The sequence below is a fragment of the Anomaloglossus baeobatrachus genome, chromosome 7 (genome assembly GCF_048569485.1).
Source record: "Anomaloglossus baeobatrachus isolate aAnoBae1 chromosome 7, aAnoBae1.hap1, whole genome shotgun sequence".
NCBI lineage: Eukaryota > Metazoa > Chordata > Amphibia > Anura > Aromobatidae > Anomaloglossus > Anomaloglossus baeobatrachus.
The window spans coordinates 297,810,283-297,823,313 of NC_134359.1; the positions used below are offsets into that span (position 1 = coordinate 297,810,283).

The window sequence follows — 13,031 nt, forward strand, 5'->3', positions numbered from 1 at the left end:
CCCGTCCATTTTTTTATTGAAGATTTAATACATTCATATAAATTTGGCATGACAAAGTAAAGCTTGGTTATACAAGTGACTAGTTGTCATGATTCTGATATGGAAGTAGAACACTTAAGAGGTTTTTTCACTTTTAAAATAGTGGTTACCATAATATACCCCCACACTAACCCTTCATAATATTCCTCCCCCCACACTGTCACTCTCCATAATTTTCCCTTTTTATATCTCCCCCCACTAACCTCCATAATATTACTCCCCCCAAACTGCCCCTCCCCATAATATCCCCCCACACTGCCTCTTCATAATATTCCTAATGCCATACTGCCTCTCCCCCATATTGTCCACCCTCACACTGAGTGACTCCATATCACCCCCCCACACACACACATTCCCCCCTTACCAAAATATCTCCTCAAACTACCCCTTTCCATAATATTCTGCCCTATGACTCTTGCTGTATTGTGCCCCCTTTCCCAGTATTCCCCTACAATGTGTGTGCTTTGGCACACACTTAATCTTCAGCTCCCCCATGGATTACTTACCGGGGCCGATGTGACCGTTGTCTCTGCAGCACCGGCGGCAGTGTGCTCACCTCATAACGCAGTTGGACATTTGACCAGAGGCTGAAAAGCTCTCCTCTGCTCAAGTGCCGGCGCTCAGGTTTTCAACTGTATTCGCATCTGAGAGATGCGAATATATTTGAATATTAGAAGCATAGGGCGGCGTCTGCAGGACAGGGCCATGGGACAGCTTTTGGTGGGTCGTATGTTGTGCAGGCCTGCTGTAGCTTAAAAAGTTGTTGTGATAGAGAAAAACTTTAGTCAGTAGCCAAAAGTTAGTCAAAAGCAAGTGTCAATTTTTGTTGAGTTAGATCTGTGTTCCCCATTGTTATTCATTGTCATGGAAGATTGTGAATCCAGATACACAGATATTCCTAACTGAAACTTGTACGCAAAAGAGGCAATCGTTAGAGTCAGATTGTCAGTGGATCTCTGTAAAAACATTAAAATTAATACATCTAGTTATCAAACACTTTATAATAGGACATATTATATATGTTCACAGTTCTGTTTATGTTGGAGGGCATAGCTTATTGATAACAGTTCTTATAAGGAATAAATACTAAGGTATCTGTAGTGAATCTATATAAATGCTGACATAGTATGGTACATATATATATACTCTAGGATTACGTCATGTGTAACACGTGTCCAGTAGAATTTCCCTATATGGATTTGGGACAGCTGTATAACATATATGACACGGAGCAAGGGGGGGCTCTCTCTCACATGTGTCGTCAGTCTGGGGAAGCAGCTCCAGCCCTTCACAAAGCAAGACATGGCTGTCAGGTCTTCAGAATAATTCCATTCAGGATCCAAGGAGAGATGGATGAAGATTTTCTATTGATTAGTATGGACTAATTATTAACTTTTTACGTAAGCAAACAAGAATATTATTTTTCCTTTCTGTAACTGAATTTGGCAACCATTTTAAATAAATATAAATACATCTATTCATTTTTCTACATATTTTGAAGTTTTGTCTTTCATGCGCTTTTACGTATTTGAAGAAAAATATATTTAAGGGTATATTTTTAACAGTCCGCAGGACCCCCGGGTTCGGGGACCCTCGAGCCACCACCCCTGAAGGTCCGGACCCGAGCAACGGCGGCTGCTGGTCACGGGGGCGGCACAATTGTATAATATTTATACTAATTCTAACAGAGGAAGGGGATAACTATGAATTCTCCCCCCCGCTATTTTCTGATCCTCAGCTGCTGTCACTCAAGAAGCTGCTGATTTTATACATTTTACACCTAAACATCCGAGCTGACCACTAAAGGTATGTTGAGATTCAGTCTGATAGTGCCAGTATAGCACTGGCTTTAGGTTATATAGGAAAATCCTGATGATTGATTCCCTTTAATGTGCAGTGGTGGCAGGAGAACTATAATGGGAACAACTAAACTTTCTCAAACAATGAGTCCAGATTGCACAGATGTTCTCCAGTGATGCCTCCTATTCCAGCTGTCCCATTCACTCATAATGCATGGGTACATTGTCTATCCTCCTTGCTGCCCTAGAAGCAAAGATAACTTTCATATTGACTATCCTTGATCCTCGTAGTTAATAAATTCTCTTTTCTTTCCTTGCAGTGTACAGAATGCCCTACAGGCACTGGTGCATACGCACTCCTTTACGTAGCTTTCAGACATTTTTTGGATGAATCAATAGAGTCTCCACACGCTCATTGTACTCTCTGTTAAATTTTGAGTCAGTATTTGTGAAAATACTGTAAGTGGAATTTTTTTTAGATTTTTACTGAGTTCAGCGATTGAAAGTACTGTATTTTTCGATTATAAAACGCATCGGATTATAAGACGCACCCCAAATTTAGAGGAAGAAAATAGGATAAAATAAATTTTAACGTTAAAAAAGGAGGTCCATTTTATAATCTTGGAGTCTGTTTTATAATCTGGATACACCTCACCGGGAGGCGGGGTGGCAGTAGTGCAGCGGGGTCGCAACTGAAGGACAGCGGCACTGGGTAGGCTTGGAGACAGGGGTGTTGCAGCGTTGCAATGCGGGCGCCATTGAGCTCCGGCCATGGGATTCAGAAACATGGCTGTGGAGGCAGCGCACGCGCAAACTGAAATCTCAGAGAGCCGATATCTCAATCTGCGCATGCGCCTCTTCAGACGCGATGGACTTCAGGAAAATGGCTGCGGTGACGCATGTGCAGAGTGAGATCTAGGCTTTCCGAGATCTTAAGCGGGCTTTACACGCTACGACATCGCTAATGCGGAGTCGTTGGGGTCACGGAATTCGTGACGCACATCCGGCCGCATTAGCGATGCCGTTGCGTGTGACATCGATTAGCGATTTTGCATCGTTGCAAAACAGTGAAAAATCGCTAATCGGCGACACGGGGGTCCATTCCCAATTATCGTTACTTCAGCAGTAACGAGGTTGTTCCTCGTTCCTGCGGCATCACACATCGCTGCGTGTGACGCCGCAGGAGCGAGGAACGTCTCCCTACCTGCCTCCCGGCCGCTATGCGGAAGGAAGGAGGTGGGCGGGATGTTACGTCCCGCTCATCTCCGCCCCTCCGCTGCGATTGGGCGGCGGTTCAGTGACGTCGCTGTGACGCCGCACGGACCGCCCCCTTAGAAAGGAGGCGGTTCGCCGGTCACAGCGACGTCGCCGGACAGGTAAGTATGTGTGACGGCTCTGGGCGATGTTGTGCGGCACGGGCAGCGATATACCCGTGTCGCGCAACAGATGGGGGCGGGTACGCACACTAGCGATATCGGGACCGATATCGCAGTGTGTAAAGTAGCCTTTAGTCTGCGCCTGCACAGCAATTTTCCTGAAGCGCGTTGTGTCCACTGCCCAGAGATCAATGGCATCTGCTTTGCCACGCTGAGACACCCCCTCCTCTCAGCCCCAGGCCTGCAGCATTGCCCCAATAATGCCGCCACCGGCGTCCATCAGCTCCAACCCCCGCTCCGTTGCTGCTGTGCCTCCCCGCCAGCGAGCTATATTCGAAGCAAACTGACGACTTCCTGTGCCACACCTCCCAGTCACAGCTGGCACCGCCCGGCCTCAGTGTCCAGCCCCGCCCCCTGCCCGCCCCCTGCACACACATTCCCTGTCAGTATTCTGCCCCAGCACTGACCTGTTATCACTACAGCATTGCAAATAACCCCACATCGGGCTGTGCACCCCACACCACATCGGGCTGTGCGCCCCACACTGCATCGGGCTCTGCGCCCCACACCGCATCGGGCTCTGCGCCCCCCACCGCATCGGGCTCTGCGCCCCCACCCCATTGGGCTTTGCGCCCCCCACCACATCGGGCTCTGCGCCCCACACCACATCGGGCTGTGCGCCCCACACCACATTGGGCTGTGCACCACCCACCACATCGGGCTCTGCGCCCCCCCACCACATCGGGCTCTGCGCCCCACACCACATCGGGCTGTGCGCCCCCCACCACATCGGGCTCTGCACCCCACACCACATCGGACTCTGCACCGCACACGCACATCGGACTCTGCACCGCACACGCACATCGGGCTCTGCACCGCACGCGCACAGGGCTCTGCACACCACACACCCACACGGTGCTCTGTACCGACCCCCCTACCCCCATAGGGAACACATGTAGGGAATACATACTCACCCGTCCTCGGTCCCCCCGGCTCCTGCATGTTCGTCCGCTGTCTGGTCTGGAGATATCAGCACAGTAGTGACATCACCGCTGTCCTGATCTGTCAGACACAGACAGCGGGACAGTGATGAGAAGCAGCGCTCCCTCTCATCAGCGCTTTCAAATATACCGGCATCTGTGATCTGTGATGCCGGTTCATTTGAATGTGCGATCCTGAGCAGGGGCCCGTTGCTGGCGGTGACAGCATAGGCAGCCGCCGCCAGGCCCCTCCCCCAGGTCACGGACCACACAGCAGTGCAGGGGGAGGTTGTGGGCAGAGTACGGGGTGCGGGGAAATGTGTGGGAGGGTGCAGGGAAGGGGGGCGGGGACTCCACGCTCTGTAGCTGCCCAGCAGGGCGGCAACATGCTGTTTCCAGATTTTCATGTCAACATGGCCCTGCCCATGTTGACATGAAATGACCGGAAGCAGCAAAATCGCGGCAGGAGCGGTCACATGACCACTCTAAGCCGGGGGAGAGGGGCTGACAGCAGGAAAGGTAAGTGGTCACTATCTACTTACCTGCCCCAATGTAGCCCACTAGGGTAATAAAAAAAAAAAGTAACAATAAGCCGGATAACCCCTTTAATCATATGCGATTTGTCCTGCATTTATTGTTGCTGCTATAGGAAGTCAGTAGGAGAGTAGCTATAGGCAAAACAACAATGAAGTCACTGGACAAGTTCCTCAAATCAAGGAACATTTCACCGGTGATGAAGACACGGCTCCTACATAGTCTGGTCTTTTCAGTAGTAACGTGCATGTGAAACTTGGACAATAAAGAAACAAGACAGAAGAAGAATCAACGCCTTTGAAATGTGGAGCTGGAGAAGGATGTTATCAATACCATGGATGGCAAGAAGAAGAAACAAATCAATTTTGGATCAAATCAAACCGGACATGTTACTTGAAGTAACGATCACCAAACTACAACTCACCTACACATCACACGAGGAGAGCAATCATTGGAGAAGGATATCATGGTCGGAAGAATAGAGGGAACAAGGTGAAGAGGAAGACCAACAATCAAGATAATGGAGAAAAAGACCCTGGTGGACCTATCTAGGCGGAGAAGACCCTGGTGGACCTATCTAGGTGGAGAAGACCCTGGTGGACCTATCTAGGCGGAGAAGATTCTGGTGAACCTATATAGGCGTAGAAGACCCTGGTGGACCTATCTAGGCAGAGAAGACCCTGGTGGACCTATCTAGGCAGAGAAGACCCTGGTAGACCTATTTAGGCGGAGAAGACCCTGGTGGACCTATCTCGGCAGAGTAGACCCTGGTGGACCTATCTAGGCAGAGAAGATCATGGTGGACCTATCTAGGCTGCACAAGAGAGCTACATAAGTTCTAAAGGTAATATTTGTATATTTGGTTTCTTATAAAACTAGTAAACAGATATTACAAAGGTTGATTTGGTCACAGTCTTATGTCAGGAAAGTGTTGATGTCACCCCAGCTTCAGTCACAGCGCCACCTATCTAAACAAGTCACTCTATCAACCGAGCACCCGAGCATGGTAGTGCCCCCTCATCACTAATTGTGAGCACTGAGCACCCAAGCATGGTAGTGCCCACTCATCACTAGTTACCAGTACTGAGCACTTGAGCATGGTAGTGCCCCCTCATCACTAATTGCAAGCACTTGAGTCCCCGAGCATGATAGTGCCCGCTCACCACTAGTGATGAGTACAGAGCTCCCGGGCATGGTAGTGTCCGCTCATGGTAGTGCCAACTCATCACCAGTTACAAATACCGAGCACCCGAGCATGGTAGTGCCCGCTCATCACTAGTTACGAGTACTGAGCACCCAAGCATGGTAGTGCCCACTCATCACTAGTTACGAGTACTGAGCACCCAAGCATGGTAGTGCCCGCTCATCACTAGTGATGATTACTGAGCACCCGAGCATGGTAGTGCCCGCTCATCACTAGTGATGATTACTGAGCACCCGAGCATGGTAGTGCCCGCTCATCACTAGTGATGATTACTGAGCACCCGAGCATGGTAGTGCTTGCTCTTCACTAGTGATGAGTACCGAGACCCCGAACATGGTAGTGCCCGCTCATCACTAGTGATGGTTACTGAGCATCTGAGCATGGTAGTGCCCGCTCATAACTAGTTACGAGCACCTGATCATGGTAGTGCTCATACATTGTACAATGTTATCAGTGCCGACAGATTATTACATATTGTACAGAAGTTGTATTATATTTGTTCCATCGTAGATGAGTCTCATTCATAATAAGAAGAACAAGTCCAGTCCTTACAGGCGCATTACATAGCACACCAGCAGCTAATGACACGTAGTTGGCTCCCGGTGCATCCGGCAGTCACAGGAGGGATCACTGGTCATGTACATTAGATTTGGTGTTGTGGTTGGAGGAGGTGATCACGATACATTTCAGATTATGGTGAGTTCAGCTGGAGGTGTTATATACGGGCGGAGGTGGATAATACTGAGTGTGGACGTCACATCCTCATAATCACTGCACAATAGTCAGAATGTAGTTACATTAACTAATAGATGCTGTGTTGAGGAGATCAGTCAGATCATTAGCGTCGTTGTCCCCAGAACCTGCAAAGAAAAGAATAAAGTTTGTGTTAAACCATTTTACGTGTCATCAACAAATCTATATGACCATGATTATGAGGTGGACTCTGCACAACGTGCATACGAGGCTATGCCGCACACTCTGTATATAAGAGGCAACTATGCACACTCTGTATACGTAATAACAAGTGACTACGCACGCTCTGTATATACGAGGCGACTACGGACACTGTATATACGAGGTGAGTCCACATTCAGTGGGCCCAATTCGTCTTCACCTTTTGAAACTGTTTTATGTGTTTTTATCTTTATTGTTTGCACTCTATTCATTATTCTATTTGTGTCTTTTTAAGGTCCATTTTATATGGGTTGGCTTTTTTGTTTTCTTTCCTCGCTGTTTGTGCAAAGTTTAGTGATTCCAGATGTTTCCAGAGGATTCATTCATTGACACATTTTAAAAAAGTCACAAAATTTGTCACAATTCCACGCCAGGGCCTCACCTGGTGTATTTCTGAGTACACAAGTACTTTAGCGCCATTTGTGAAATGTGCGACTTTTGGCGCAATAAAGGCAGAAAGACAGTTCAAGGCAGAAATAAAAAGTAATTTTTGATATTGCACCAAATTTATAAATTGCACGCGCCATAAAAAAGAAATTGGCGCCAACATCTCATACCACAAAGCAAAAAAGGAAAAGTGATGTTAAATAAAAAATCGAAATGATGAATTGATGCCAATGTATTTGTTCCATGTTTCATTTTTAGGCCTAAGCCACACGGCAAGAAAAACGGTGCGAGTGGAGTGCTATAAAATATCGCATTCCACTTGGACCAATATTAGTCTGCGTGTCAGCGCACATGAGCGATTATTTTCTCAGCCCTAATCGGACCGAGAAAACAATCGCAGCATGCTGCGGCTGTAATGCGAGACTTTTTCTCTCGCACCCATTCAAGCCTATGGGGCGAGAGAAAAATCGCACTGCACTCGCATTACAGCGGTGTACCGCGAGTGCAGAGCGAGAATCACAATAGCCGGCAACGGAGGAGAGAGGGAGATAAATCCCTCCCACCCCTCCTCAGTGCCGGTCCGCCCCTTCTCAGCGTTGGCCCGCCCCTCCTCAGTGGCAGCCCACCCCTCCTCAGCACTGGCCCGCCCCTCCTCAGTGCCGGCCCACCCCTCCTCAGTGCCGGCCCATCCCCCCGAAGCTGAGGTCTGCTCGCACAGTCGGACCTCAGTCGCAGGGACACTGGCATGACACTCGGCTCTGCTGTGCTGCCAGCATGAGCCGAGTGTCATGCAAGGATCGCAGTAATCCCCGTGTGGCCCCGGCCTTACTACACAAGTGCAGCTGTTGTCTTCCCCCTTCTAACTATAAATGACAACCTCCACGTCAGGACCCCTGACTTAAAGAGCCGACTGGCTCTCTCCTGTATAACGTGCCCGCCCTTGACTAATAGTCCCCAGTAATTGTTCTGTGCAGAGCTCGGTCCCGCTTCCATCGTTGGCTACACCTCTATCCCCTCTTAACCTCCTCCCTCCTATCAGCAGCAGCAAATGGAGCTCAGTAGGAAGAGACCTTGTGCCAGAAAAGGTTAGCAATAGGGCTTTAAAAGTCCGGATCCGCGCGGCTGTGGGCTGAGAATACCAGCCCCCAGCTGGCTTTATCTTGACTTGCCGTCCTGGCGCCTGTGATTGGTTGCAGTCAGCTGACACGCTGACACGCAGTGTGGGAGCGTCTAGCTGCAACCAATTATATGCGCCAGTGGGCGGGCAAAACAGTGAATATTGAATTGGCTTCGGAAGGGAAAAGCGTGACCCGGATGGAGTTTGCCACCATGACACCGCCTAGGTGAGTATACCGCACGCGCTCCTACCCGCCTATCCCTTCCACCAACATTTTTAATCCCCGGATTCTGGTCCCCATTGACTTATATGGGCACCAGATTCTGGTGCGGATTGGGGGTTTTTTTTAATTGAGCACTGATCCACCGGTCCCGGATTTTTTGCGAGTCCGATCATCTCTAGTCAGCAACTCTATTTGCCCCATTATAATTATTGTGGCCAAAAATTGATGCTGCCGCTTACTGACTATGAAATAAAGGCCGCTCTCTTCACTGCAGAACGGGTCCCCAAATCCCCCACTTTTCTGGGGAAACAAGTTATGTAAATTATGTATAGTATTTGTAATAGTGTGTATATATGTACTGTATGTCCGTTAAAGGAATTTGCACCGTTGCATGTACAATCACGAAATTTGTATGTCCGCTAAAGGAATTTGCACCATCGAATGTAAAATCACGAAATTTTGCACAGACGCCCCATTTAACTCAGGGAACATCATAGACTATGTTTTGAGGGGGAATTTTAACCCTGTGCTTTACAGTTATTCGCCAAAAAAACTGCCTCCATTAAAGTTAATGGAGCTGGGAGCCACAGTGCAGCCAGAACTTCAGAAAAATGCGCAGCCACGCCCTTGAATCGAATGTTGGCATATCACAATGCAGCCAGGGAAAGAGAGACAGAGACAGACAGATACAGACAGACAGGGAAAGAGACAGACAGGGAAAGAGACAGGGAAAGAGACAGACAGGGAAAGAGACAGACAGGGAAAGAGACAGGGAAAGAGACAGACAGGGAAAGAGACAGACAGGGAAAGAGACAGACAGGGAAAGAGACAGACAGGGAAAGAGACAGACAGGGAAAGAGACAGAGAGAGAGAAAGAGAGGAAGACAGACAGAGAGGGAGACAGGGATACTGGGAGACAAACAGACACAGTTACTATGCCGAGCAATGAGGGGGATGCATTGACGGTTTGATGATGCTCCAAATTCATAAAGAGGCCTTCAGCAGCGTAAATGAGTCCAGTAAAATTTTTGCACAGTTTCTACCACTTTTCTGGTGTAAATGACATTGAATTTGAATTTGTATACGCTTGGACATGTCCGCTCCCTGCCGAGCTCCTCACACAGTTCAAATTGATGCGGCAGCCGACTGGGACTATTGTAAAAACGCCAAAAAATTGCAAACATTTTTGTACAAAAAGATTCCTGCATTTCAAGAAGTTTTACACCAGAATTCTGACACTAGGTCATTATTGGTTAAGGTCAGTTGTGCTGTACTGGTTATTAAGACCTCATTCAGACCTCATTTTTCAAGTTTTCTGAACGAGTTCTATGTAAACTTGTATATATTATAGTATATGGCACTGTTCACATAGCTGTGTATTTAGGCACACAGCATGGTCCATATTAAAATCACGGAGACATGTCCGATTTTTATCCAAGACACAGTTCATGTTTGTGGGTTCGTAAAAAAAGAAAAACGGACGGCACTCGAATGTTCCATGTGCTGTCCATTTTTCACTGTTCGACAGGGGAAGCTGGAGAAAGTTTCAGTATTTTTTTTTTTTTACATGTAAAAAAAAAATGGTAAAAACACTGACCAAACTTTGGTGAAAATGGTTAGTTCTTTGCATAGAAGAAACACTGAAGTCTGAATGAGGTTTAATAAAAAGACACTAGTGATGAGTGAGCACTACCATGCTCGGGTGCTTGGTACTCATAACTAGTGATGAGTGGGCACTACCATGCTCAGGTGCTCAGTACTCATAACTAGTGATGAGTGGGCACTACCATGCTCGGGTGCTCAGTACTGGTAACTAGTGATGAGCGGGCACTACCATGCTCGGGTGCTCAGTACTGGTAACTAGTGATGAGCGGGCACTACCATGCTCGGGTGCTCAGTACTGGTAACTAGTGATGAGTGGGCACTACCATGCTCGGGTGCTCAGTACTGGTAACTAGTGATGAGTGGGCACTACCATGCTCGGGTGCTCAGTACTCGGAACTAGTGATGAGCGAGCACTACCATGCTCGGGTGCTCAGTACTCGTAACTAGTGATGAGCGGGCACTACCATGCTCAGGTGCTCAGTACTGGTAACTAGTGATGAGCGAGCACTACCATGCTCAGGTGCTCAGTACTGGTAACTAGTGATGAGCGGGCACTACCATGCTCAGGTGCTCAGTACTGGTAACTAGTGATGAGCAGGCACTACCATGCTCGGGTGCTCAGTACTGGTAACTAGTGATGAGCGGGCACTACCATGCTCGGGTGCTCAGTACTCGTATCTAGTGATGAGCGGGCACTACCATGCTCACGTGCTCGTAACTAGTGATGAGCAGGCACTACCTTGGTAGGGTGCTCTGTACTAGTAACTAGTGATGAGCGGGCACTACCATGCTCGGGTGCTCAGTACTGGTAACTAGTGATGAGTGGGCACTACCATGCTCGGGTGCTCAGTACTGGTAACTAGTGATGAGCGGGCACTACCATGCTCGGGTGCTCAGTACTGGTAACTAGTGATGAGCGGGCACTACCATGCTCACGTGCTCAGTACTGGTAACTAGTGATGAGTGGGCACTACCATGCTCGGGTGCTCAGTACTGGTAACTAGTGATGAGTGGGCACTACCATGCTCGGGTGCTCAGTACTGGTAACTAGTGATGAGCGGGCACTACCATGCTCGGGTGCTCAGTACTGGTAACTAGTGATGAGTGAGCACTACCTTGCTCGGGTGCTCAGTACTCGTATCTAGTGATGAGCGGGCACTACCATGCTCACGTGCTCGTATCTAGTGATGAGCGGGCACTACCTTGGTAGGGTGCTCTGTACTAGTAACTAGTGATAAGCGAGCACTACCATGCACGGGTGCTTGGTACACGTAACAAGCAGTTAGACGCTCAGATAGGTGTGATTCGAGTACCCGAATATACCATTGACATTTTCTGGAAAAACGCTTGAGTTTCTCCATTGATTTCAATTATACGCTGTACTCATATCGCACCCATCCGAGTGTCTGACCTGCTCGTCAAGAGTACCGAGTATGGTAGTGCTCACTTATCGCTAAAAAAAAGACACCAATGGAGACAAATTAATACGGAATTAAAGACAAAATCTACAGCTTATACAGATTTCCAGGAGCTACATCTAGGGCACATATACACAGTTGCCTGATGAGGAACATGCATGTAAGGGCTGAAACGTTGTGCCTTTGAATACTGATTACCAGGTTATTAATGATTAGTAAGAACTTAAGTGCTCGTTACTCGAGTAGAGCAGGTCGGACGCTCTGACGGGCTCCACTCGAGTAACGAGTATAATGGAAATCAATGATTTTGCTGTTCAGCTCTCCGTCCACATACAGCCAGCCATATACAGAGCAGGTTCGGTGGAGGGAGGGCATATACCGTATTTCTATTTTTTTTATTGTTTTACACTTATCATCCGAACCTATTGTTTTTACCCCCAGTGTTAGGCATTGTGTTACTTCAAGTGGCTCTCATTGGGTGGCCGACTCCCATCATTCACTGAAGGCAGCCAGCTCTTTGTGTCGGATCATTCATGAACAACACATCCGAACACCTGTGATACTCAGCTGTGCACCGAGCGTACCCGAGCACCCTGATGCTGGATCAAGTACCGAGCACGCTCGCTCATCAGTCTAGGTTATACATACCACAGCAATATTCTTCACACCACACAATCTGTATAACTTTTGGTAGTATATAGATCATGACCAATATTAAGATTTACAGACGCGAGGTAAGGAATATTGTGTGAGGTAAATAGTCGAAAGTGAATCATCACACTCTAGTACTTTTCCAGCCTCATGTATATAGAACTTCAAAACATGAGTTCTCGCTTGTAGCCATTTGAAAGATAACACATATTTCATTTTATGACCACAGTCATATGGTTTGTGGAAAAGGATAAAAGTTTTTGACATTGTGATGTCACTTTTGGGTGCGGGGCTGGTCTCTGTTTCCCACGTTCTTTCATTGCAATGCACCGTGACAGTGCACTCTGTTGCCGGCTCGATACTTCTCATTAGAGCTGATGACGGAGCGCACTGTCACTGTGCACTGAGAAGAATATTGCACTATAAGAAGGGAGTTCGTAGTGAGCATACATTGGAATTGACAACTGACGCATGCTCAATACAGCAGAGATTAGCCCAGACCCCCAGCAATGGATGTCACTGATGACGCTTCATTTCAGGGTCCAGACAGGGGCTGTGAAAGTGACTTAAGCCTCTGCCCTCTGATGATGTCTCATTTGAGTATCCCAGCATGTACTGGGGATTCTCAAAAAAAAGCACACTCAAAACGGAAATGCAAAAAAATAAAGCAGTTATATTAGAGAGGGAAGGATAGGAACCTTTTAATTAAACCATATCAGAAAAAAAACTATTATGTTATTAAAA

General features: G+C 47.7%; 1 protein-coding gene across 1 annotated transcript in view; it reads right to left on the bottom strand.

The window, feature by feature from the left end:
* Window positions 1–3,838: 3,838 nt before the first annotated feature.
* LOC142245629 (uncharacterized) overlaps window positions 3,839–13,031 on the bottom strand; it is a 73,374-nt gene continuing 64,181 nt past the window's right edge. The window contains exon 16 of the mRNA XM_075318519.1: window positions 3,839–6,792. Within this exon, the coding sequence (XP_075174634.1) occupies window positions 6,731–6,792 (62 nt within the window). The 3' untranslated portion in view covers window positions 3,839–6,730. The remainder of the gene's footprint in view (window positions 6,793–13,031) is intronic.